A 27,924-nucleotide genomic window follows, 5' to 3' on the forward strand; every position below is an offset into this window, starting at 1 on the left:
TGCACATTCTTCTTCGTCTGAACTATCATTGGTATTACGTTCTGATTGTAATGGCTGACGTTTCCTATTTTTTCCACTATAAATGATCAAATTCGATTTTTTTTGCCGATTTTTCTGTTTTTTATTTTTTCCTAATCTGACGTTAACATGGAGGATATACACATATAGTTACTTCAAAGCTAGTTCTGGCATCTGAAGTTTCACCCGAACTATTAATACAATCGCAACCGCAGCTGTACGAAGTTGATGGAGGAATGTATTCTGAACCAGAACTTTCAAAATCGATACATTCTTTCTTGTTCTGAGTCAGATTCACTATTACTTTTGTTTTATATTTTTCCAGCATATGAAAAATATCAAACTGATGACAAAAATGTTTGTTGAACTCAAAAATCTCTAAATATTGATTCACAATGTAATTTTTGAAAAGGTAATTTTTGACTATTCGTCAAAAAATGTATATTCTAGAGCCATGAAACACAGAAATCGTGGTTCATAAATGTTATAAATTCAATATTGATGTGGTTCCAAATCATCTGTCTCAAACAATTATTGTTAAAGACAATGGTTGCAAATACCGGACTGAACAAATTCCTATGAGGAACTAGATCTTACCAAAAACTCAAGTGAAGTATCACCAAAAAAATTAAAAAATTTCAAAATAATCAACAGAAGGCCAAATTTCTATTTATAGCTCTGTACAGCCCTGTATATCAGGAAAGGATCATTTCCGGGCATACATTTTTCATTTGGAATGAGTTCGTTCATCGAATTCAAAAACACCATGTTCAGAACGGTTCTGAAATTCCCAGAAATTTATTGTTAGTATCACTTTAGAAAGTTTCAGAATAACACGGTTTCCTATCTCCTCTAATCTGGTGTTTTCTATGATATTCTCTAATTAACAACTCTTTTCTCGTGTTCAAAAAAAAAGTAAGTTTGATGAAAAGATTGATCAACGAAACAAAAAAGAATTGTGACAAATGTTCATAATACAGATGCTCCAATTTCACAAAATTATAATTGAGAATCGAACTTTTCTGCATTATTGTTTTCAACATTTTTGCTCTTCTTGTGCGAGACATAATGTCAGTTGAACGAATAACCTCAACACAAGAAATACTTTTATTGTCTCGAAATGCACTGAGAAGCCCGAGGCACGTGAATATAGCTCTCAAGTATAGTACAGAAAAATCATCAAATCTTGCCGCCGTATGGGCTTCGTATAATGTACGAAGCATTGTGGGATTCCTATAAACCGCGTTAAATGTCCATACTGTATATAATTATATACATTTACCGGCGCCACTAAAGTGGGCACGAAGCTTGATACACTTACTGTTCGGACCCAAAAGAACACTTTTCTTGATTCATTCCCTTGAACCAATTTTCTACGAGTGAAATTACAAGGAGTATTCTTTTGAGAAACCCATTCAATCACAAAAAAAACAAAAGTGAATCTATTACAACAATTTCGGGATTGTTTTGAGGTATTTTTATGGTACTGATTCCAAATTCAATCACCGTTTAGACCGTGGATATATTATTGAGCCTTTTAGTTAGTAAACAAAAAAAAATATACTGTATTTTTGTGGATTCCTGCTGAACTGAAGTCAAGAAATCTGAATTCGCAATATAAATATAGATTTCATCGAAGAGAGAGAATCAAATAGGTTATCTGCCTTTCAGCACAACTCAAAGATGCTGAAATTTCCAATGACACTCATAACACTCAATTTATTTGTCTAGTAAGTTGGTGAAAATGAAAACAGATTGTGTTGCATGGCTTGAATGCTGCAATTTTATATGACATTTTTAGAAATATTCGAACACTTCATGAGATGGTGACGAAATAATTGGAAAAGCTCAATATTCTCCCTAGTTGCAACCTATTGAATGTGGAACAAGAAGATAATGATTGTATTTACGAGATTGAACATCAATTTAATATTATATCAAGTATGTAGTGAAAGGATGATCAATGGCTCTCTAGTGTCCTTCTCGTCTTCGCCGTCAGGTGCAAAAATGAATAGAGAAATCTAGATATTGCTAAGCTTGGAAGAAGCTATACGTAGTATATGGTTAATTCACTTTATCATCAGGTCCTGTAAGCAAATGTGAAATTCGTAGCTTTTACGACATTGCTGAAGTTCCATGTATATTTTTTTCACGTTTCAAAGTAATACGTCAATTTTTTCCTTCTATAATAAACGAAAACTTTCTAACCAAGACTTTAAAAAAGTATTCTAGTAAAGTATGGTATCACAATTTTATTATATGTTTTTCAATCACTCATGCATTTTTTTCAAGTAATAAAAAACCTAAAATCGAATAATTTTACAATTCATGAAAACTGTAGACAAACACAAAATAACTCGTTACCTACCGCTTTGGGCTTTGTATAATGCACGAAATATTGCGGGACTCCTATGAACCGCGTAAACTCTGCACATTATACGTAATAATATACATATACCCGTACCTCCTAACTAATCAGGCTTCATCTAATATTTTAGAAGGATACTGCATTCCATTGAGAAAGTAGTAAACTTGTTCCAAAAAAAAGTTTTTGGCTACATCAATACTTAACAACCTCTTTAATAGTCAAATTATAAAGGGTTATAGTTGAAAAGAAAAACTTACAAAAATCGAAAGTTAATTAAATTTGACAATCTTCAAGTCGTTTCAAAATTGGTATAATTTTGAGAAACCTCATAAGTCAAAATTCATGCCATCCAAAGATTAACACCGTCCTACCTTTTAACATATGATCATTAGAGTTCCCGAAAATAATCTCATGAATATGCGCTCAAAAAAGATGAAATATCTTCTATATATTAAAATTCAGCTTTTTCTTAGCAAAAAAAAATAGAAAATTAAGGTTGAAAAAATAATAAAACTCTGTGAGCATCTGGCCTGTAAATATCTGAAAAAAATCCCAATACCGTAAAAATCGACTAATTTTCAATTTATTAAGTTGCAACAAACAGCACCCCATATAGCTAGTTATATTCGGAGATGAGTGAGTGATTCTTCTTCTTCTCAGATATTGTAGTATACTATTAGCTATCCAGCTCAGTATAGCATAACAAAATGTGGATACTAAAAATTCGGAGTTTCGTCTATCTAACGCCTGAATTGTGATACAAAACAAAACGTTTCCCATTGATGCCAAATATACGGGCTTTGTATAATGCGTAGGATCTAACGGGACTCTTATGAACCGAGTAAAATCTGCACAATATATATAATTTTATACAGATCAACTAACGCGCCCCCTACCTGAGACCGCGTGAACCAAAGGTGTATATCTTGAGATGTTTTCCGTCATTACGAAGCCTGGGCTATATTTCGTCTATGAGGTGCCCTACCCTTTCCTAACCGAATAAAAACGATATACACGTGAATTTTTACGAAGCCCCAGACCGGGCTTCACAAAAGTGTATCAGGCTTGGTATAATCGGACGTGTGTAGCGTTTTGGGCTTCGTAATGAGGGTTTATACGTCTATATATATATATATATATATATATATATATATATATATATATATATATATATATATATATATATGTGTGTGTATGTGTGTGTGTGTGTGTGTGTGTGTGTGTGTATGTGTGTGTGTGTGTGTGTGTGTGTGTGTGTGTGTGTGTGTGTGTGTATATATGTGTTATATATGTGTATGTTATTTTGTGTAAAAGTTTTCATATGTATATGTTCTGTTTGAAATCTGTTTTTCCGTTAACCAACTGTCGCACCCCTACGAACGACAACCCTCAGAAGTCGAAACTTATGCGAGCTAAGGATTAACGAGGTCTTACCTTTTAACGTGTGATTCCTAACACGAGTTGGACGATAGCAAGTGAAGATCGATCGTTCAGACTAGGGCTTGAACCACCGACCAACACGGCAGTCAATTCGAGTGAGTGAACAAAGCACCCACGCCGCACGTTGGGCAAACAATATACAGCTTCTTTGAACTTCCTCTTGAACCAGTGTTGCTCTCTGTAGATGATCTCAGCTTAGGACCACTTGATGTTATGTTGGTGAGTCCAAACATGCTCTGCTATTCCCGATTTGCTGGTTTCTCCTCGCTGTGTGTTTCTCCTGTGCTCGGCAATGCACAGGATTAGCTGCTCGAACAGGGTATCCGATAAATGCAATTCATGGAATCGCAGTCCGCGTTTGGTGGCCTGGTTTTCGTGAATCTGCTACGGATGGTGTTTCCGGATCTGAAGCAGGTTCTGATGTACTCGGAAACAATTTTTTGTTATCCTTTCCGACAATTTTCTAACATAGAGAAGGGCAAGCACTGGTTGTGACGGCTTCTCTTACATGTGAGGCTCTTGCTGTCTTCTCCCCAAAATCTGTTCCATCATGGAGATCTTTTTTGAATGGTTACACCAAATGATGATATCATATTAGACAATGGAAGAACGAACTAGTAAAATTCACCATGAAACATTGTCGGCCACTTTCAAACATTCGAGTGTATCGCCACTATAGATGTGACAGTACTTGCTATTTTAAATTTTGATGTACAGTTTGTAGAGTGACTTTTCATCTTTCTGATACCTTGTATTTACATGAAGTTTATTTCATTTCAATCGACTGTTAATGTCCACATGTAATTAGTCACGAAGACACTTTATAAGGTGGCATCTTCTAAGATAACTAGCCAATAGAAACACCTACGTGAATAGATCAATCCAAATATTTCGTATCCTTCAAATCCGATTTTTTTTTACTATTTTAGAACATTCCACAATCTATATGAGAATAAATTCGAACATCCTGTTACGGCATTTCGTATAAACAATTGAATTGAGTTCTTCAACAAAGACTTTCAAAGTAACATAAGCCAAGAGGATGATGGAAGAACAAAAGCAGGTGTGTCAAAAAATCCTTGAGATATGACTAGAAAAAAATCAAGCCTCTCTCAGGATAAAACATTTGATAGCAAAGCTAACACATTATTTGTAAAATAGGAAATAAAATTGTGAAGAATTTGAACAAAAATCTTCAATATAACCACCAATGAGAACCAAAATGCTTTCTCAAAAGAATTTTGAGCTGAACTGTGTTGAAACATACTTTCCGAATATTCAACTAATCCAATGATCAAGCAAAGCAGTGCAAATAATAAGAGTTAATGAAAAAAATTATGATCAGGGGCTGAGGTGATACAATCTATGAGACCAATGCTTCTTACATTGGATTAATTCACGGTTAAGGAGCAGTGACAATTTGGTTGTTATGGAAACAATTTATGCCAGAATTATGAAATCCATATTGAACAAAATATTTTTAGAATATAAAAATCTTCATGAAGTTACATAAACTACTTCTTTTGATGAATTGAAACATCCCATATTTTGAAAGGTAAGTTGTAAATGAGAAACAATGAATGTGAAATGTTAGTTTAAATATCAGAACATATCGTACAAAGATATCCATTTTTTGAGAAATCAGGATATTTTCTTCCTGTTTGCCTGTTTAATTAGACAATAAATATTATCACAATCTTCATCATAATTAGTGATCTTTAAATGTAGTACAGTACAAATATTATATTCCTGTAGTTTCAGTATATCATGAACCGTGAATGTTACCTTGCATCATTTTCTTGACTTCCTCCTAGATCGGGTCTATCAGTTGATGAGCACCAGAGAACATGATTATGCTTGATGAGATGCCGGGCAAAAAACAAATCAGATCCAAAGACGGCAGGATCAGAAGGCATATTTCCAATGGGTAAGTGAAAATATCTACACTGTTCTGCCATCAATTCCAGTACTCTCTCGCTGTTCAAATAATGACGTACAATCGCTCGAGCACCAATTTTTTGCCAGTCTAATGCATTGTATAAATCGTCAATATCCTATAATCAAATAATCACCTTCCTAATTAAACCCATTTAGAGCCTATAATATATCATATAAATGATTTTTTTCAATTTGACGAAGGTTTAGGTTACCTGAACATGAATTTGCACTTGAGGAAAATCGGCAAAGGGTGGAATATTATTTTGCAAGTCATGCATTTCCATGGCAGACTGGACACCCAATAATGTAGGTCCTTTTTTCTCGTCTTTATATGCTTGTAAAGTTTTTTGTAATACTTTATAAACTTGAGTTAGATTAGATTCTATTCGAACTTCAATGGATATTTCTTCAGGTGGTAGAAGTTCATCATCAGGATTTTTTTCTAATCTGCAATATGAATGTTCAAATATTATGCTATTGCTAATAAAACAAAAACTCACTTTGCCAATCTTTCTGCTTGATATAAATTCATCATATTGGGCATCAAGTTTGTCTTAACAGTGTCCACAACTAAAATTACAGCCTTTTTAACTGGGGTTAGGAATAAGGCAAACATATGTTGGGGTTTGATCATATGTTTATGGTGGTAGAAATATAAATGACGGATTGAATCTTTTCCTAAATAAGGCTGACGAGCTACACTGACCATATCTAATTGTTGAAGATCAAAATTTTCAGAATTTGAAGCCCCGGGTAGTACCTTACAAACACAACCGATTTGAAGCAAAGCTCTGAACATTGGAGTGACTTGAGTTTCATAAACTCCCTCTACATTAGGATCGGTCTGATCAAGAAAAACCTTCCTTAAAGAAAAAATATATCAATAACAAACAGTGCATTGTACTTGATATCTTACTTTCCATGCTCTTGAAATACTTCTTCGGGCACAGAATACAGGTATAAATTATGGACTGGCCTGGATCTAGGTAACATTCTATTACATTTTTTGAAAAGTGCCCCTTCTTCTGCCACTTTCGGGGTGCGTAAATTTGCATAAAATATTCTTGGAACAATCAGTTTAATCAAATGTAATTCAGACATAACCTAAAATAAAATATGTTCATAGTTTTTAATTGATTTCTATTAATTCAATATCCCTCTGGGAAAATAGTTTTTTGGATTTTTTTTTATATTTTTATAGAGACTGTAATGTTTGTCGCGAGTTATAAACTGATTAGAAGTGTTGATTTATTAACAAATTGCTTACTAGTGCCCATAGTCTAAACTCTCCAGGAGTATTCGTGGGTGCAATCTGAATCACCTGCCAAGGAGTTGTCAACAGAGTTCTCTGTGCTCTTTGAATGAAGCCACCAAGTGTTCCGGGAGCTGCAGATCGCAATATGGTAGTGTCATTATTTGACTTTTTCTTCTTACTTTTGTTGACACAAAGTTTTTGCAGTGCTTGAAACCGCCATTTTCTTTTATGAAAATCAATCCAAATCAAAGTTTCTTCCTAAAAAAAAGAGTATTATTCATTGAATGTATTCTGAATATATGCTCAAGGGAGTTCATGTATGTACGAGGTCTGTTCAAAAACTAAGGTGATTCTTAATTTTTCACAAAAAATATTTATCGATATGATATGCACATTTTGATATGTCCTTGAGCTCAGCGATTCGACTTTTATTACCTCAATCGTCGCTAAACGCCGTCTTTTCATGGGTTTCTTCAATCTTGGGAACAGGAGAAAGTCGTAAGGGCCAACTCTGATGAATACGGTGGCTGAGGCATGATTACGGTGTTGTTTATGGCCAAAAACTTACAAGCAATGACGAGTGAGCAGGTGCATTGTCGTGATGTAAAGGGCATACATTGTTTTTCCACAATACCGGACTTTTTCTTCGTATTGCTTGTGGCAAGGGGCGCATAACTTCAAGATAATACTTCTTATTGATCATACGACCATGTGGCAAGAACTTCTGATGCACTACGCCACAGTAATCAAAGAAAATAGTGAGCAAAACCTTGACATTTGATCGAACTTGGAGTGCTTTTTTATTCTTGGCTCTCCTGGGCTCTTCCATTGAGACAATTGGACTTTGGTTTCAATGTCATAACCATATACCCATGATTCGTCGGCAGTTATGACCCTTTTAACTCTTTGGCTCACGGTGTCTACGATTGTAGACACTAACTTTCCAGTTTCTGTGATACCCACAATTCGCTTCGTTTTGCATTTATACAACCCTAAATACATTTGTTGACCTCTCTGCACATGTGTTAGCCAGTTAGCAGTGATAGCTGCCATACACATATAGAAACATATGTGTATGGCGAGATGAGGCTATTAGTTTCAGGTCTGCAACCTTATGCAGATGTACTTATGCCATCCTAGCAGGAACAACGTTGCCTGCAATTTCTTCCAAAGAACGCCGGACAATACTCATAGTTGTATCAGAGGAAGCAGATACCTGCAAACCTCAGTAAAACTGTGATAGCCCCATTTACAAGAAAGAGGTTTTGGGAGCACTTGACTCTATCCAAGCAACCTCAAAGTTGGTAGTGAACTACCAAAAAAGATTCTCCTCAATACAAAGACTCAACAAATTGTCTCTGGTCTGGATTCCCGGCCACACTGACCTAAAAGGAAATGAAGCTGACTCACTTGCAAGGGAAGGCCCTGCAAGCAGTTTCATCGTTCCATACCATATTATTGGCATTGCATTAGGCTTTGCCAAACAAATACTAACTATATGGACAAGAATAGTTTCAGACTCCTTGCAAAATCTACCAGGATTGTCATTTTCTAATGCATTTATACATCCTTTGAGGTATGTTATTATGCAATTGTTAGTCTCTAGCAAGAATGACCTACATTATCTAACAGGCCTACTTATAGGTCTCTGTCTTCTGAATCATCATTTAAATAGAATAACATATATATTACGATATATAAAGGCTAGCCACGAGGATATCGACCCAGTCAAGTGGACGTTACAGTGCTGTACACGAAATGATCTAGTAAGGCGATAGACATTCAAATAATAGTTCAAGTTTTAGTTGAAGTGTTTGTGTTATTTAAAGTGAAATAAAGTTAAGTTTGATTATTCAGTGTAGTCAATTATTGGTCAACCCACTTGCAGTGGAGGATAGTATAGATCCATTCACTTTGGACCTACCCTCCACCAACCTGTTTCTCACATTATTTATTGATAATTTTTTTTACCGAATATTCTTACATGTGTGCTGCCAAAAGAAGGTGGTTTCCCAAGCACTTCCCTCCAAGTTTTATTCAGGTCTTCTTCAGAGAATTCATTCTCCTTGTCAGAACCCCTCTTTCTTTTGGTGACAACAGCAACAGGGGTCTTGAACATATCTTTAGTACTTGCAACATCTTCAATATCGCCAATATTACTGGATGAGTCAAGGTTATCTGGATTGCCATCGACTACATCCGAATTATTCTCAGATAATTTAGGTTTTTTTTGAAGAACAGAGAACATGTCGCTAATTCTTCTTTGCTTGAAAGTGTCACTCTTTTCTAAAATTTTTTTATGTAACCAGTCTGGATGTCTAACTCTAGGAACAGGATTCGGTACCTGAAAAAATAGAGTCAATTTTGAGTAAACTGTTTCAAATATCAAACAATACTGATTGTTGTAAACAATGAAAATAAACTCACCCCCTGCATAGCGGCAGGTATGGTAATGATCTTTTGTATAGCTCCTCCCAAACGTTCTATATAGTAGCTCCAATCTAAAATATCACGAATATCGACCTCATTCAGAGAAGAGTTTTTCAACCATTTTCTCAGATAATGTTTCTGAATTGCTTCCTCTGCTTGGAAAATAGCCAATGGAATAGCTCTAAAATGAAAAACTCAACACAGTAGTTCAATAAAGAATTTTAATGGATTAGGCAAAATGAATTGAATATGTACTATTTCAATCAATATTTTCTCCTTCCTTCAGGAGATAATCACCTTTCAGTGACAGGGGCCCCATCTGGTTTTTTTGAAATGACATATTTACAAGCCAATCCAGCATCCTTCACCATCTGGTCACCAAGAAATTCTGCTAAGCGCTTGGCTGTACTGATGGATGTACTTTTTTGAGCTCCGTATTCTTCTAGTTTCTTAGACATGGATCGATTCTCAGAGATGAGGTCAAAAAGTTCAGAATCAGGCATGTTTCGACCATGTGAATATAATACATCCAACCAATAGTCTGCAACTTGAGCCACAGCTGCGTAGCAAGTTTCCAAAGTATCACCTTTCAAAAAGGCTTCGAACACCGAGGATTGAAAATTCTTTATGAGCTGCAGCTCCCCACGTCTCTTAACTTCGAACCTATTAAAGAATTGAGTGAAAATAATAATTATAATTCCATATGTGAATCATTCCCAAAAGATCAGTTCTTAAATATAAAAAAGAATGGAACATTTCTGAAATATGATATGTCACAATTAACAGTATATTAAAAATCTGAGTGAGGATGAATAGTAATCTTGCAAAAGGTAAGTTTCAACTTTTGAGAGTTGTCGTTCAGAGGGGGGTGACAGCTGGTTAACTGAAAAACAGATTTTTTAACAGAATATCGTGAGTTTTTGTTGAGTTACATACAAAAACAAAACATTTAATACGATAAACAAAGATTTTTTAAATGGAGTAAAGAGGAGGTGAAGGAGATATGAGAAGTCAAGTTCGGATCATCAAAGGGAAAATTCAGAGTGGAAGTCTCTGTGAACATTTTGAAGAAATTATTTTGGAAAATAGTAAACTAGAATCAATGTTTATCTTGCCTAACAATGAGATAAGCAAACAGACAGTTTGAGTTATACTAGCACAATGTCAAAATTAATCACAAACATAGGACTTTGAGATCAACTGTCAGATAAGTGAGAAGCAGAAGTGAAAACCCTTCAATATTTGAAGGGAATAGCAGAGTATTGGACAATATCCACAATCTATGTCTTTGCTAATATCATGCGATTATATTTATCGCTTCTTCAGAGATTGTGAGTAAATCATAGAAGTGGTGTATTGTGACAATACATCAGTCCTATGTAATAAATAGCAATTGAATAAATCAATATAAATAAAATTAATCCACAAGACTAACAGTCTGATTGCCGGAGTGACAAAATGATGTTTGGGAGCTGAAATTCAGTTTTGTCAGCGAGACTTGGAGAATGATGCTCAAAAAATTGGGGTTTTGTACAGTCCTGATAGGGAAGCAAGTAGAGATGTTCCCTTCAGGTTTCACTTTCAGACAAACACTACCTCTCGATTATTTTATGACAGCTGGGACTGAGTGAGTTTGATAACAAATTAGAACTAATAAACTAAGAGGACGGTCAAACGTTATGACTTCATCAACCCAAACAGTAAAAAGGGTTCTGAATTGTAAACTGTAAATTACTCGTTAATCAAGTAGACAGATTTTCTATGGCATAGAGTTTCTGTTATCCCAAAGTAAGCATAAGAAGTCTGAGTCTGTATTATTAATGCTACCCACCAACCTGAAAAATCTCGGTTTTGATGTACTGTAAGTTTTGTGTATATTATAAACTGTTTTTTATTGAAAATAACTCACAAAAGATAGCCTTTTTTAGTTGATTGAAAAACGTTCAATTTTACCCTTTCAATTCAGCCAGTGAACCATCAAAATTGAAAACAGCATATCTCTTTTTCAGTTTCTTGCCCTCCTCTTTGCTTGCAGGTAGAACCATTGCTTTGTATGGACCGTCAACCTCGAAAAAAATGGAATTCTCACTCTTCACTTGGTATTCCAATTTGATGGGATCAATTAACTCGTGGTACTGATCATTAGTGAAATGTTCTTTGACCATGGCATTTAGGACAGTGTTAGGATAGGAAATATTGAATTTTTTCTTCTTCTCGTGAGTGGTAAGTATAGTGAAATTTTCCGGAAATGATGCTGGGAGAATACACCAAATACCGTCAGTGTCTAATTCAAGGGGTCGTCCAACCTGCTCGATTATCTCACGAGCTTTCATTATAATATTTGCTCCTGTAAAACAAACTATACCTGCCATTTCCATACTGTGCCAACGAGCCCTAAAATCACGGAATAATAATAATGATATAGAAATTCATTAACCAGAATTAACAAAACAATGTGTAAAATATAGTAGTAACCCAAATCAAGTTACAAACACTCTTATTTACTAGAATGTTTGTTTAAATTGAAATAGACATAAGAATTTTAGAAATAACATATTACCCTCTTCTCATCACATATCCATAAAACGAATTCAGAATGCATTTATGTGCCATCTGTAAGGAGTCGTACAGCACCTCTCTGTTTTTAGCTGATTTAATTTCAGAAGCATCTCCTCCTTTGACAGCATCAACAACTGCTTGCTTGGCTTTTTTTGATAACCCTTTATATTCATACCTAAAATAAAGTTGGTTGTCAACACAAAAGTAATCATGAAAGCAGTGGCTCCTAAATTTTTTTCAAGTGAACATTTTTCTGTATGACTGTTTAAAATGAAATCTTACAACCTAAAGTCTAGAATTTTTATCAAATTTATACAGTTAAGTATAAATGCTTAGTAAAATTTCCCATCCATTTTAACCAAATAAACTTGGTTGGGATATAACCCTTAAATAAAAAAAAATCATGAAAAATGAGAAATTAAACTTTTTATGTTTTTTACCACTTTTATTCTTAACTATCGTTGTTACTACAGTTTCTTCCTATATAGACATTTTCAAACTAATACAATATTGTATTAGTGTATTATTGTATTAGTTTGAAAATTTCCATATATAAGACGAAACTGCAGTAACAATAGTTATGAATAAATGTTGTGAAAAATATAGAAAGTTTCATTTTTCATGATCTCCTACCAAGTAGTAATGGCTACATCAATCAATTTATTATAAAATCACTTTATCATAAAACAACATCAAGACTTCGTGAACTACTACTTAAAATCCTAGCAAAAAAATTTTCAACAATGGTATATGAAACGAATATCTGTAAAATATATATTCATTTCACCTACCTATATTATGACTTAAGGATTTCTAGTTACAGGAACACTGCCAGTGCATGAAAAAACGTCTTAGAAAGTGTTGTACAATGGTATAAAACAGTCAATTGCACTGAATAAGTTTACTGGGAGCTATTTGTTTTATAACTATCAAGTTCACGTCTCTTGTTTCAATCAAATAGGTAAAATATTGTTAGATAAACATTACATCTGTATTCACCTTCTGTCTCTAAAAGCTCTTACGGTATCCACATAGAAGGAATTTTCTTTCTGACAAATAGTTGTTTTTTGTTCTTCAATTCTTGTACACTTCAATTTTTTATACACTTTTCTGCAATACACAGACAGTCTTTTCTTCTCCCATTCTGCCTGTTCCTGTCTTTGTAATTCATGGAAAGCCTTTGGTGCTCCTCCCGGATACTGTGATGGAAATTTTTCTGTCTCAAGCTGTTGTTGAATTCTGTGGTATTCATTTCGAGATGCCGGCACTGATAAATAAATGTGAATATAATCTAATATTTTTTCAAAATTTCATGTATTGAACGTTTAAATTATTCAAAGAAATTCTTTCTCAATTCTCTCTTTGGATTTGTAAATGTACTAAATCATAAAAAGATAGATAGATTTATTGATTTCAATAGGAGAACTTATATAAAAGTAGCTGAATGAAACATACTATATTCTTCTCTCATCATCCATGCCATACTGCGTTGACAAATGGCACCAGGTTTATTATAATCACAAGCTGCGCACATAGTTTCGTCGACCATGGCACAGGGTTGTAACCTATTGGTTAGGATTATATTAGGATACATGGCGCCTACGTCCAAATGATATATCAAGGGCCTTTCCAATCTCATAGGTTGTTCCTAAAACAAAGATCAGTCAATTAACACCTGCTTAGAGAAAGTTGTTTCGAATCACGTTAAAAAAGTTGAATTAATAATAACGCCACCAGTGGACAATATCAGAAGTTTTCATGATGTTCTTCCAGAAATGGCCGACATCTGATAAATTACACCACTATGTACAACGCTTTTAAAGTACTTTTCGAATTGTAATGTGAGAAATTTGAGCTTGTGGTTCGGAAATATGAACGTCGGTTTCATCATATGCCAATTTGTAATCTTGAGTTTTGTAGGTTTGTAACCAGTTGATATTATGATAGAATTTGTTTCCGATATGTTGAATTTGAGTTTATTTTGATTCTTATACTTCCTTTACTACTAAAAACAATTTCTCGGCCATTATTAATTTGGCCAACTAGTGTTTTGACGATATCTCCTGAAATGACAATGCGGTATCTGCGAAAAGTTTTATGAAATCACATCCATTAATAACATCTGTCATTAAGGTAAACCAGTAATGAAAAAAAAAAAATATTGTCTAAACAGGCACTAGACCCAAATTACAAGATATAGTATAAAATTTTGGGATGAAAGTGTTGAATATAGAAAATATATACATATCATAATAGTGGTAATATATTCGTATAATCCTAAGCAAATGAACTTCAAACGTTCAAGCCAGTCTCTATATACCTACACAGTAGGTTTAATGGACTGACGCCTATCAGAAAACAACTACTCCCCTGGCTAATACCACGAAGGGCGTTGGATTATATCCAACAGGCGTCAGTGCAGGAATCTTCACAGAAAATTTCCTGCATATGCAATTGGCAATACAACTGAAAGAGTCGACCTTCAGTTATGGAACGGGCACACTTGCAGACCGGTTTCGGGCTTATTAGCCACTCATCAGTGCAAGATAGTGACCATCATCGACCTAAAGTCAATGATATTCCAAAATTGAAAATCGGAATTCTTTCAGAGTATTTCATTCCTCTTCCAAAGTTGGAGCGAACATCACAAAATGTCACTCCATCTAGTGGACGAGGACCTAACCAACTGCATATCCGTAATTTGCACGATTCCTCTGAATAAGGAAGAAAAACTTTCTTTTTAGTCAGTGGGCTATGCTTGAAGACTGGCAGTCAACAAGTCTAGATTAGATTTGTTGACTGCCAGTCTTCAAGCATAGCCCACTGACTAATAAGGAAATATTCGTATAATATTTTAAAGAAAATAAAGAAAAAATAACAAATTTCAAGTAAGTGTTTGATGATTTGCAAAACATAATACACAGTTTTGGAATAAAAGTGTTGAAAATAAAAAATATACATATACCGTAACAATAATCCCTTCATTGAAAAAAAAATTAAATGAGTATTTGTTGCTTTGCAAACAGAATGGTTTTTATCTCTTTTTTGAATATATTCAGTGGTGTTGAATGAACGTCTACTTTCCGACACATCAGTTGATTAAATTTATAGCACATTGCAAATAAGGGAGATTTGAACAACATATTGGTTTTCGGTGTTGGTAGGTAAAAACATTGCTCAGTTCTACCACTCATTCTTGGGACATGAAACTCTAGTGGAGACAGTAGTTTTGGTGAGTTAACAGGATTGTTCACCAGTTTATATATGAATAATAAGTTCTTCTGTCTTCAAGAGATAGAAAATGAAAACGCTGCAACAATATATTATTTATTCCCTGCCAGGGGTAGACATTATCTGTTTGTATATAACATATTTCATAAACCGTCGTTGGACAGATTCAAGAGATAGAATGTGTGAAGAATATATAGGTGACCAGGTAAGACAGCTATATTCTAAACGGAATCTAACAAATGTGTTGCAGATAGTGATAAAACTTTCCATGTTTTTCAAATCTTTACAATTTCTGAATATGATCCCTAATATTCTTTTCACAGCAGTTGCACTTTTCTCCATGTGATGTGGTGCGAATGAGAGTATGGTATCAAAGAACAAAGAATACTCTCAAGTAACGGCCGAATCAATAAAAAAAAACATAATATATGCCAAAGCTGCCCAAATATATTATCGTAAGATGATGACAAAGGTTTATTTAATTTGGCCGCTTGCCTCCTAATTCCTCCAGAGAGGGTAACAAATTGGATACTTCTGATAAGGTTTTCTGGTGATATGAGGTCCCCTTGCTGGATATTCAACTCTCTTAGAAGAAGTGCCTGAGGAAATACCATAAAACCATACCACACCATAATTTTTTTATGATATCAATAACTCACGACATACCTCACACAACAATAAATATTGGTATTCATGTTTTATATGATCAAAACTACTATTTCACCAGATTAATTTTATAGTACGTACTCCAAACTCTGAGAGACATTATGTCCTTGTAGTTGAATATCTCACCTTGAGAGCTGTCAGTTTGGCTTTGATTTCCTCTGCCACTTCTTCCAAATTTGTGACACACTCCATTGGAATCCCCTCCTCCACAACAATTGCATGTTCCAACGTTTTCAAAATCTGATTAATGAGACTATCAATTGCATCGGGAACTATCCTAAACCGACAAGGAATATCAGCTCTGAATACTCCAGATTCTAAAGCCTCCACATGCCCCCCAACGTAAGTTTCCTGAACAAGAACATGTCCATCATGAGTCAATTTATTCAGTTCTGTTTCTTCCTTATTTGGGAAAATTATGTTACCATGGAAGGCTTCCACCATAAGGAGGGATTCGCATAATGTACCTAAGAGAAATTCAGTAGTGTCAGAATTTGAAGGTGATATTAGATGAATTTACACTCACCTGACCCTTTACGTAAAACTTCATCAGGCTCACAAGGAATTATAGTACATAGGGCAAATATAAAGGGATGCACATATTGCATATACAAGTAGTATGTAGCTACTGCATCTGATACCGAATAATTTGATAATACTTGAGGATTCGACGCCGCTAAAGGACACATCTCTTCGGGATCTAACTCAACCGGATCGTATCTGAAGATTGTGTTAAAAACTTAAGTAATTTTATATCAGTTATCGATTTCAATAGTATTATTCCAATGCATTTGTTCTGTGTAATATGTTGATTTGTTTCTATATTATGAAGCAATACCACTTGCCTTAATGTGGTGTAAAAGATCACTGGATGTGAGACTCATATACCTTAATTAAGAGTAATTTGACAATGCAATTAGGACAATACGATCTCTTGAAACATAAAAAAGATGTTATTTCCCAAAAAACTGCAATTAGAACAGTTTCTCGAATACTGTTCCCTATAAATGACCATCGGTAGTTCTTTCTCAGAACTTTTCATCAATGCTGGTTGGTAACCCTTTTTCTATTATACATCAACGACTTATTGGAAATAAACATGCCAGAAATTCAGTATACAGTACAGCTCAAATATCAGCTGCCAAGACACATCCTCGACAACAAAAGGTTTTATATCTTGATAACAATCTAAAGGAAATTTTGACTTGATGTGACAGTAACCAAATATAATTCAATGGTAATGAAATCCGAAAGTAAATATGGCAGAATCAGATATGTAATCGTCAGGGGCTAGTTTCGTCGAATAATTCGTCGGATGTCAAGATGGTTAATACATTTGAAACCGGATACAACACCATCTGTTACAACATCAGATCGGTTATAACGACTGAACTCACCCACCTCGCCGCCTGGTATTTCACCTTGAACTAATACATTGTTCATAGAGTTAGTATGCATATCAAGTGATAGGTTTCAGGTTACATGTGCATTGTGATTTGATTTAGATCACGCTTTTTTACGTCATCATGTCGCAAAAAAAAAGAAAAGTGTTCAATATTGAAAAAAAAATCTCATATAGCGATTAGAAAATGGTAAACTAATTGGGGATATTGCATAGGAATGTTGCGTTTCACATTCTACAATATCCCTGATTTGGAAGAATAAGGACAAAAAGCCCACTTCAAAAACACTCCTTAGTAAAATAAGCGATTTAGGACGTTTAAACATGAAGTGCAAGAAAAGGCCCTATTAACATAGTTTAAATATGGGAGAACTGAGAAAGAGCCAATAAGTGTTCTGATTCTTCATCAAATAGTCGATTATTTCGTTCGTGATATGGGAAAAGAAAATTTTGTATTGTCATCATCTTGGGTAATGTTTCTGTGCTTGTCATAATATTGTGGCTAGAAGAGTTCGTGGTGAAGATGTTGGCGTTCCTGAAGGTGTGACAGAAGAAAGGTTATCTCATAAGTAGCCTACAATATGCAAAAGCTATAAGGTAGAACAAATATTTAATGCAGATGGAACTGGATTGTTCTTTAATTTGACTCCTGACTATACTTAAATTTAAAGGTGAGCAGGGTAAGAGTAGAAATATGTCTAAAATAAGAATTACGGTGTTAGTTCCTGCAATTATAACTGAAGAAAAACTTTAAGTGATCAGGGAAGCTACAAAACCGCTCACTGCTTGTTACATATGAATACAAAACTAAGTTCGAGATGACATCGCATATTTTTGAAAAATGGCTTCGAAAATGGGATGCAGACTTGAAATCAAGACATATTAAAATTCCCCTTCTAGTTAACGACTGCCCTGCTCATCCGGTAATCCCCAATCTAAAATGCATGAAACTTGAATCTTCACCACTCAATGACACCTCTGTATTACAACCCATGGACCAAAGGGTGATAAAAGCTCTTATAACAAAACAAAAAATACTTCAAGTACTGCAAATGCTTCAAAACCTTGAAAACAGTGAAAATACAAAAAAATTTAGCGTTTTGAAGGCAATTTTGATATCAAAAGCTTGGGAAAAGATCAAACAAATCACTATCGCCATACAGGATTCCAAGTTCTTTCTGTATCCACCAGGTGAGATTGATTGATTGCTATAATGGTACCATCTCCAATAGATGAAGATGACAACATACCTTTAGCTAAGCTAGCTGATCAGTTGGCTACAGACAAGAGTTGAAATAGAGTTCATTGGCATTGATGATAATATTGCAATAGTAAAAAAGGAAAAGAAGACCAAGAAGAACAGTTTCAACCAACTCTTGTCGCTTTTGACAAAGAAATCAATTCCGATGTTATTCGAGAATTCATGCAGGAAATGAAACTTAAAATGCAAAACATTTTCGATAATCAATTAAAACAAATCAAAATGATGGATTATTTCAAAAACTGATGATAATAACAATTTATAAAATAAACGTATTATAAAGATTATCGTCTTTAGTTTTTTGGTACCATCAATGTGCTTCAAACAACTCGTTAATCCTTAGCTCGCCCAAGTTTCGACTTCTGAGGGTTATCGTTTATTAGGGTGGATTAATGGGAAAAACAAATTTCAAACTGATTATTTTAATTGTGCTTAAATGTATGAAGCTTTGCTGCTGATCATATCAATCAGTTTCGCAGAGAGCCGTATATATCAGAAGTTCGTAGCAAACTACAGCTGCCCTTTGTTTCATGATTCAACTCAATACAACCAAAAATACCCTTTTCTCGAAACTGAATTTCCAATTCTAACTGGAATCTCCACTTTCGCACAAGCATCATTCTCAAAATGTCTGAAGGATATTCCTGTAGTGATTGTGGATCTCGAAAAAACAGAAAAAATTTGTTTCACTTGAAATCGAACACTAAATAATCATTACACTTTGATGATTGAGGAAAATTACATTAGATATATTGTCTTCTAGGTGCCTGATAGGCAGTGAACTGATATTTTCAATCAATTATGTAGAATTAAAAACTTCCACATTCAATTCACTAAATCGTTATAAGATCAGAATGAAAGAAGTATAGTATACCTCAACTTAGCTTTTGCTACAGCTTTCAAATTCTGTGATCCAACAGGTAAATACGAGTCTCTCTTCACCCAGCAGAGACAGTCCATATGCATTGCCGGCCTACAATAATAAACACCCTCTCTATTTTTGAAAAACCCAATTTCCTGTTTCATATCCAAATCATAACAGGCAGCTCGTGCTTCAATGAAAGGCCAATCAAAGAAGTCTCCGTTATAAGTAACAAAAACATGAGGACGAATTTCCAAAATGTGGGAAAAAAATTTTTGTATCAAGAACCTTTCATTAGGCTCATTGAATATTGTAAATTTACCTTCGAATTCAGGTTTTGGAGTGAATTCGAAATCTTCTATATCGGCAGATATAATTTCTCGATTTGTAATCAGGTAACCTGCAAAAAGGAAATTGGTAAATCGAATCACATGTGTGAAGCCTACAAACTATGAACAAAATGAGTGAAATTTTTCTTTTGCAAGTTTTATAAGCAGATTTCAATGAAATATTTAGTTTAGATCAGGTTGTGCATGTATAAACCTACATCTGATAATATACTTGCTACTCTGGAATTGGGTCATGATCTGTGGAATTTAAACAATAAATGAATGAAGGTTGAAATAAAAACTGATACATGGCATATGTCTTTTCAATGAATAGAAAAAGTTGTTCATATTATGCTACACAATCATCACTGTATTGAAGGTACATTCGCCTGCAATAATAGGATATTTCAAAAGTTTTGACCGCTTTAAAGAGTCCACTTTTAACTGTAATATCTCAGTGAATACTTATTCCATTTAATCGAAATAAGCGCCATTTGAATCAGTACACTTTTGTCAACGTAACACAAGTCGATTAATTCCGTCACCATAAAAATTGCGTGCTCGAAATTCGATGAAGTCGATGATGGCCCTTTCTGTCTGGTCCTGATTGGCGAGGGTTCTACCAGTGAAAAAGTTATCGAAGTGCTTTAAAAGACGGTAGTCGGTTGGGGAAAGGTCTGGGGAGTATGGTGAGCGAGACAGAACTTCGACACTCAATTCGTTTAATTTTCTGACAGTACGTTGTGAAAAGAACGGACGGGCGTTGTCGTGGAGCAGGATCGAATCTCTTCTGTTGACTAGTGCCGGCTGCTGCTGACGCAATTTTTGGTACATTTCGTCGATTTCCTCACAAAAGGACTCTGCTGTGATGGTTTGGTCCAGTTGCAGAAAGTTATAGTGAATCACACCAGCCATCATGCAGTAACCACGGTTTTTTTTTGTGGGTTTTCGCCTTTGGGAAGTACCTGAGTAGTTCATCGGTGTCCAACCACTGTACTGAGGAGAAACTTTTCATCACACATGACGATCCGATCCAAAAAAGATCTTTTTGGTTGCGCAAAAACAAAGAACAGTCCTCGAAACGTTAAAATTTTTGTCGTTCGTTTAATTCGTGAGGCATCCACTTTTCGACCTTTCCAATACGTATTAAACTATCAAAAACCGCATGGGAGCTGACGCCCAGTTCTTCCGCTATTCCACGCACCGTTTGTGATGAGTCAGTCTCCATCAGTGTCCTCAAATCCTCGTCATGGATTACTTTACGTCGACCACTTCGGGGCTTATTTTCGGGGCTAAAATCTCTGGAACGAAATTGTGCAAACCAACGTCGAACAGTGCGTTCATTAACCCTATCATTGCCAAATGAAGTTTGCTTAGAATCAGAGAAAGTTAATCACATCTACGAAACTTCTAACAGTTATTAGTTCCACCAAAGCATTTCACAAGTCTCTACCAGAAAGGTATTTATTAAAATGGATGTAAACTTTTCAACAAGCTACCTAATTTCTAAATAACTTATAACACTTAATTTTTATTTTTATGTTTATTTATATAAAAAGATGTAACTGTGACACTTGTCTAATTCAGCAGATAAATTTCTGTATATAACATATAATTCCTACTTTTCTGTTCACACCTGACATGTTTGTTTTTATTAACTTGTTGTGTGCATTGTGTATGTTGTTTATTATATTAATTTTTAGATAATTGACAATTCCGATAACAATTCATATGTTTTACAATGTGAAAATTGTATATACTCTATTCTAGACTATACTCTATTCACCCCTTTGGTTATGCTGACGATGTATCAATAATACATTGTCACACAAACAGTCGGTCATTAGGAATCTGATGAACTCATCCGGATGTGGAATAAGAGTAACTACCTTTCCCTCAACTCTGACAAAACTCTGAATCTCAACTTTACACTGGTTGAACAAAGAGATGAAGATCCAGTAAAATTACTCGGTGTACACCTTGACAACAGCTTGAATTTTTTATATCATATCAAGTATCTTTCAAAACATCTCTCAACTGCCACATATATTATAAGACAGCTGAAAAGCAAACTAGCGGAAGAATATTTGAAGATATCATATTTTTCAATATTCCATTCAACAATGACGTACGCTTTGATAGTATGGGGATCCTCGAGTCACTCCGCTAAAATATTTACCCTACAAAAAAAGTACTCAGGATAATGGCTGGAAAAAGTTTCAATGAACATTGTAAACCAATTTTTAGACAATTTGGAATTTAAACACTTCCTTCCTGTTTTATATATGAATGCTTAATCTACATGAGGAAAGAAATCTTCAAAGGCAATTTGATTAGAAATGAAGAAATACATAAATACCCCACTAGAAAGAGAATGGACTTTAGATTGCCTAAACCAAGAATAACCAAAACTAAGCACTCTTACAGATATCTGGCAATGAAATTTTACAATGCTCTTCCCACTGATCTAAAAGACGTAGCCCTGAATATGAATCGATTCAAAATTAAAATAAAAAAAAAAATTATTGCGGAAAGTTTTTACTCACTCGAAGAATACTTTGATTTCTTTTTATCTATAATAATAATAATAATAATCTTTATTTGAAATAGGTAATCCTAATCTACATTCACAAAGTATAATCTTATATATAGTAATTAGCAGCTCCTTCGATAGTATTAATATATTTGTTTTGTTTTAAATTCAAACGTACACACTAGGTATTTACATTTCGAGTTATATTTTCCATTGTTTTGCTAAAAGAAAACCATTCAAGTATAGCCAAATACCATAATAATCATATACAATCCTACCTATGAACCAATAAGAATGCTATCCCAATATACACTTATAGCCCAAAAGAAAATACATATATTGATACCATTCACGTACAGCCAAATACCACAATAATCATATACAAACATACATATGAAACCAATAAGTTATGCTATCCCACTACCCACTATACACTCATATCCCGTAAGAAGATACATATATTAATACTCGTATTGATACTAAAAATTATTAATCCTGATAGATATACAATATCTATCTGTACTGTACATTTACTTTTGCTGTAAATGGTTTATCATTTTTATTTTAAACTGTTGCAGAGTTTCTGATTTCTTTATATCATCTGGCAAACTGTTGTAAGCAATGAATCCCTTGAACACCAAAGTTTTAATATTGTAAGCTTTTGTTTGCCTAGTCACATGTAAGTTATGTTTACTTCTCGTATCATGCTGGTGAACTTGCATATTTATAGTTATATATTTGTGAAAATATGATGGAAGAAGATTATGCAACATTTTGAAGATATAACTCATAGTTAAATAAATAAGTCTATTTTCTATTGACAGCCATTGTAATGTTCCCAACATCAATGATATTGGTGTATATCTGTTACATCTCAAAGTGATTCTCATTGCACGATTTTGAAGTTTTTGTAGTGATCTCATTTTATTGAGGTCAAAACCATACAATAAGGTCGGGCAATATTCAAAGTGAGGTTTGATAATTGTATTATATACGGTAATTCTTGAGCTCATACTCAAATGCTGAGATACCCTCGAAAAAAAATATAGTTTTTTGAGTATTTTTTTCTGAATATAATTGAAATGACCATTCAACGTTAAGTGGTTGTCAAGCATAAACCCTAAATATTTAAACTCTTGAACTAATTCAATTGTATTATTTTCTATTTTGATGTGAATTTCATTTATATCAAATTGTCTGTATTTAAATGGTGTGGCAATTATCATCCCCTTTGTTTTGTCTACATTCAGTTTCAATTTATTCATTTTGAGGTATTCTGTTATTCTATTTAAAGAATTATTCATCTTTTGTACGGCATTATTCAAATCTCTATCAGTTACTGATATTAACGTGTCATCTGCGAACAAGTGTATATAGTCACATTCATTGTAATGCTTTATGTCATTTATGTATAGAAGAAACAATAGCGGACCCAAAATGCTTCCTTGTGGAACTCCATGTTGCACTTCCAATGGAGCTGACAATGAATTACCAACTTTTGTTTGTTGTTGTCTACCTGTTAAATAGTTGTTAATCCATTCAAGTACTTTTCCCCTTATGCCGTAGAGTTTCAGTTTTTTTAGGAGTATATTATGGTTAATGGTTTCAAATGCTCGCCTCAAATCCAAAAACACAACCACAGTGAACATATTTTTACTCATACTACTTTTCCATTCATTAACAGTTAACTGAATGGCTGACTCACATGAATGATTGGATCTAAAACCAGATTGATTCATAAAAAGTATACTCTTTTCATTACAATATTGCAACAGTTGTTTATAAACTACTAGCTCTAACAGTTTTTCAGCACAAGGTAAAGTGTTGATAGGGCGGAATTCACTACATTTATTTGTATTAGTCACTTTTTCAGTTGGAGTAACAGTACTAATCTTCAATTCTGTAGGAACCATACCTTTTTCTAATGATGTATTTATAAAATAACACCATACATGACCAATTACCTGAAAACTGTTTTTTATAATTTTACTATACATTTCATCAATAGGTGAACCTTTATTAGCATCAATTTCCGATATTACTATTTTCAGCTGTTTTAGGTCTATTAGTTCGAAGGCACTGCTATCTTCATAATTTTCAATATAGCAAACTAACTCACACTCTTCAATACTTTGGATAATATCGTTGATACTACTTAGAAAGTATTTATTAAAACAATCTGCTATGTCATTACTGTCTTTTATCAATATATTTCGTCCATTCCGTTCAAAGTATACACCATTAAAATAGTAATTGTGGTTTTTTTTCGGATTTATTAAGTTTTTCAACGTTTTCCACATTAAACGTGGATTATGTACATTTCTATCAATTTGGTTGAAGTAAAAGTGATCTTTCTTTTTTTTAATGATATTTACAACAGCATTTCGTTTAAGCTTAAAATTTTCCCAATTCACATCACTTGAATTCAGTTTAAAACACTTATATGCCATGTCTCTATCTCTACTTAGTTTTCTGACTTCGTTGTCGTACCAGGGTAATTCATTTTCATAATGAGTAATTGTTTTTAAGGGAGCTATCTCATTTACAACTTGGTTGAAGTGTTCTTTTATATTAATGAAAATATCATCTATATTGGTACTATTTAGCATAAAAGTGCAGTTAATCAAGTTTAAATTGATATCATCGAGATTTTTATCAGTTAATCGTCTTACAGTTTTCATACATTTGTTGCTAAAATTAATTTTTTTCAGAATAGAAACATTTGATTGAAATTACAGAATGATCAGTAATTTTTGGTTCGTCTAGTACATTCACTTGACTATTTTCGAAATTCGTTAGTACATAATCAATTAGTGTTTTACTTGTATTCGTCACTCTGGTGAACGTTTTTACCTCTTGAGTTATGCCGTATGTATTAAATATATCCTTGATTTAGTTTGTATAAAAGTCACCTGAAAAGAAATTCAAATTAAAGTCTCCAACCAAGATTGTACGACAGTTGTTACAGAATATTTCTTCACATATATTTTCCAAATGCTCCAAAAAAGTTGCATGACTTTCGTTTGGAGAATGATACAAACAACCAATTACCCATTTTGTACCAGCATATGTGGTTGTGATAAATTTACACCAGTAATTACGGTTATGGACAAATGTTTTATATACTGTATATTGAATTTCTTTTCTTACAAAGATAGTAACACCCCCTGTATGTCTAGAATCTGAGTCGCATCTGATTAAGGAGTAATTTTTTATATCTAGTTCATGATTATTCATTTCCACTGTAGTTCTTGATTCACTGAGCAATATAAATGATGGATTGTAGTAGGATATCTCAGCTAAGAGTTGAGGTTTATGAGCTAATAAACTTTCAATATTTAAGTAAACTATATCTGAATTATATTCAAGTTTGTTATGATGACTAATATATGAGTAGTTTAGTTTTTTGAATCTTTTTTGTCATAATATTTATTTACAATTTTTGGCATTCCTCTTATATATCTTATGCATTTCGAATTATCACCAGCACTCATTATTCATTCAAGTTTTGATTTTAATTCTTTATAGTAATTTCTCTGCCTAGGCGTTTGGTCGCTAAATATTTTTACTGAAGGTACCTTTTCTGTTAATTTTCTACTATTTTTCAGAATATTTATTACCGATTCATTTGAATCCAATATAACTTTGATAGGACGGCTTTTTCTTCCATCATATTTTCCAACCCTCATAACTCTAAAATTCTCTATATTACTATCTATATTCTGTAGTAGTTGTTTAACAGTGTTTTTTTCATCCTCAAGCCTATGGATTCTGTTTTCAGCATTCGACTCATTTACATTGATGATCATTACATTATTCGCTCTTTTTCTTCTTTCTTCCATCTCATTGATAAATTCTTCCATTTCCATTTTTTCATCTCCGTTCTTTAATTTCAATAATTCCGCTTCCATTAACACATTTTTGTTTTTCAGTTCAGTTATTTCTTGCTTCATAATATTAACTTCATTTCTGAAATCTTCTATTTGTCTGAGAAGCAGAGGTATTTTTTTAAATGTACCTCTACATTCATAGCAAAAAAAATTCAGAGATCTATTTTGCAGTATAACGGCTCGGTACTCTGAAGGACCTAGTTTTGTACAGTTTTCATTGGCGTGCATTGTTGTATGACAGCTGTCACAGGTTACCAGTTTGTCCTTCTCATGCATTTCCTCTTTACAGGTTTGACAATTTCTTCGCATCTTTAACCTTAGTAAAAACGATATTGTACACCACTGTATTCAAATTATTGCCAGAAGCCAAAGTTTTTTATCTATGTGCAATTTCGTTTTTTTTGTTTTGTTTTTTTCCACACTATTTTATTCTTCTTTGTTCCCCAACTTATCTCTTATCATAAAATGGTTTTTAAGGATATCTCCACTTTTTCAACAATCCGATTTCAGTTTATTTGCACACATAGATCAAAATTTTCTTCTTATCCAATCATTGTAGGTTAATGACTGCATTCTAAATGTGGAGTTTACACTTTCCTCTACACATTGATATAAGTTTGATGTTCATACACTTTTTTTTTCCCCACTAAAAACAGTTTTATTTACACATACAAATACACACGACTAGCCGACAATATGAATCATTTGTTTCTATTCTATTGTTTATATTCAAATAGATAAGTATGTACATCTTACGAAGTCTGATGGATTTAATGTTACTGTTACCCTAGGGTGTATCTAATAATTTAATAATTAATATTGTAATTCTATTTATGTACATGTAAATGTGTTATACCTATATGAGTTATGTGTGTCTGGTGTATATGTATGTGTATATGTATATGTATGTTCTTTTTGAGTTTATCAAATTATCGATTTGACGTATGTAAAAACACTTCGTGTAATAGCATGAATAAATATCTATCTATCTATCTATCTATATATGTATATATATATATTTGATATATATATATATATATATATATATATATATATATATATATATATATATATATATATATATATATATATATATATATACCATATATACTACTACTCAAATTCGTTTCTGTACATGGGAATCTCGTAAACGATATGAGATAGAGTGTCGGTTAAATTGTGGCAAAGCTGTGTATTTTAGAGACCTATTCAATGATGTAAAGAAATCGAATATAGCTCTTTTGGTTCTGGAGATATACAGGAAAAACCTAAAAATCCCAAATAATTTTTTTGCCTATATCTTCTTTAATCGCAGACATATTGAAAATCTGTCCACATTTTGCTATTGGCACTTGATGTGGGCTCTTAGAATATATCCATGAATCTTTTATACAGGGTGTCATCTGACTTGGGCCACCCCCATCTTTGAATTTCATACTGAGAAATTAAATTCAATTTTATATTTAGGGATGTTTTCGTAATATTCGATTATAATTGTGTGAATTATTCCCTTTTAAATTACGGCCCTGGAAATTGGTTGACTGAGTTGAATAAAAACATAATAACAACTTTCACGTCTCCCTATGTATCGTAGAGTTTTTCGAGAGTTTTTTTTTTTCATTTTTAGGTACCTATTCATATTTTTTCTATTGCTCTACAATGAACACATTGCTCTACAAGCGTTTTCTACAATGAACTTCGAATAAGAAAACCTTTTATGATTATTTGAAACATATCTACAT

At 33.5% G+C, this 27,924-nt stretch overlaps 1 protein-coding gene across 1 annotated transcript in view; it reads right to left on the minus strand.

Moving 5' to 3' along the window:
* The window catches only part of DNApol-epsilon255 (DNA polymerase epsilon catalytic subunit 1), a 49,812-nt gene that overhangs the window by 10,964 nt on the left and 10,924 nt on the right, over nucleotides 1-27,924 (minus strand). The window contains exons 6-20 of the mRNA XM_023158925.2: nucleotides 19,443-19,830; nucleotides 16,432-16,625; nucleotides 16,032-16,372; nucleotides 13,464-13,656; nucleotides 13,008-13,275; nucleotides 12,010-12,183; nucleotides 11,403-11,843; nucleotides 9,747-10,112; nucleotides 9,447-9,630; nucleotides 9,004-9,363; nucleotides 7,032-7,277; nucleotides 6,681-6,868; nucleotides 6,265-6,627; nucleotides 5,977-6,211; nucleotides 5,612-5,880 (exon numbers count right to left, since the gene is read on the minus strand). Of these exons, the coding sequence (XP_023014693.2) occupies nucleotides 5,612-5,880; nucleotides 5,977-6,211; nucleotides 6,265-6,627; nucleotides 6,681-6,868; nucleotides 7,032-7,277; nucleotides 9,004-9,363; nucleotides 9,447-9,630; nucleotides 9,747-10,112; nucleotides 11,403-11,843; nucleotides 12,010-12,183; nucleotides 13,008-13,275; nucleotides 13,464-13,656; nucleotides 16,032-16,372; nucleotides 16,432-16,625; nucleotides 19,443-19,830 (4,210 nt within the window). The remainder of the gene's footprint in view (nucleotides 1-5,611; nucleotides 5,881-5,976; nucleotides 6,212-6,264; nucleotides 6,628-6,680; nucleotides 6,869-7,031; nucleotides 7,278-9,003; nucleotides 9,364-9,446; nucleotides 9,631-9,746; nucleotides 10,113-11,402; nucleotides 11,844-12,009; nucleotides 12,184-13,007; nucleotides 13,276-13,463; nucleotides 13,657-16,031; nucleotides 16,373-16,431; nucleotides 16,626-19,442; nucleotides 19,831-27,924) is intronic.

The sequence above is a fragment of the Leptinotarsa decemlineata genome, unplaced genomic scaffold, assembly GCF_025532065.1.
Source record: "Leptinotarsa decemlineata unplaced genomic scaffold, Ldec_3_MD MMD2_tig00026299_RagTag_RagTag, whole genome shotgun sequence".
NCBI classification, from domain to species: Eukaryota; Metazoa; Arthropoda; class Insecta; order Coleoptera; family Chrysomelidae; genus Leptinotarsa; species Leptinotarsa decemlineata.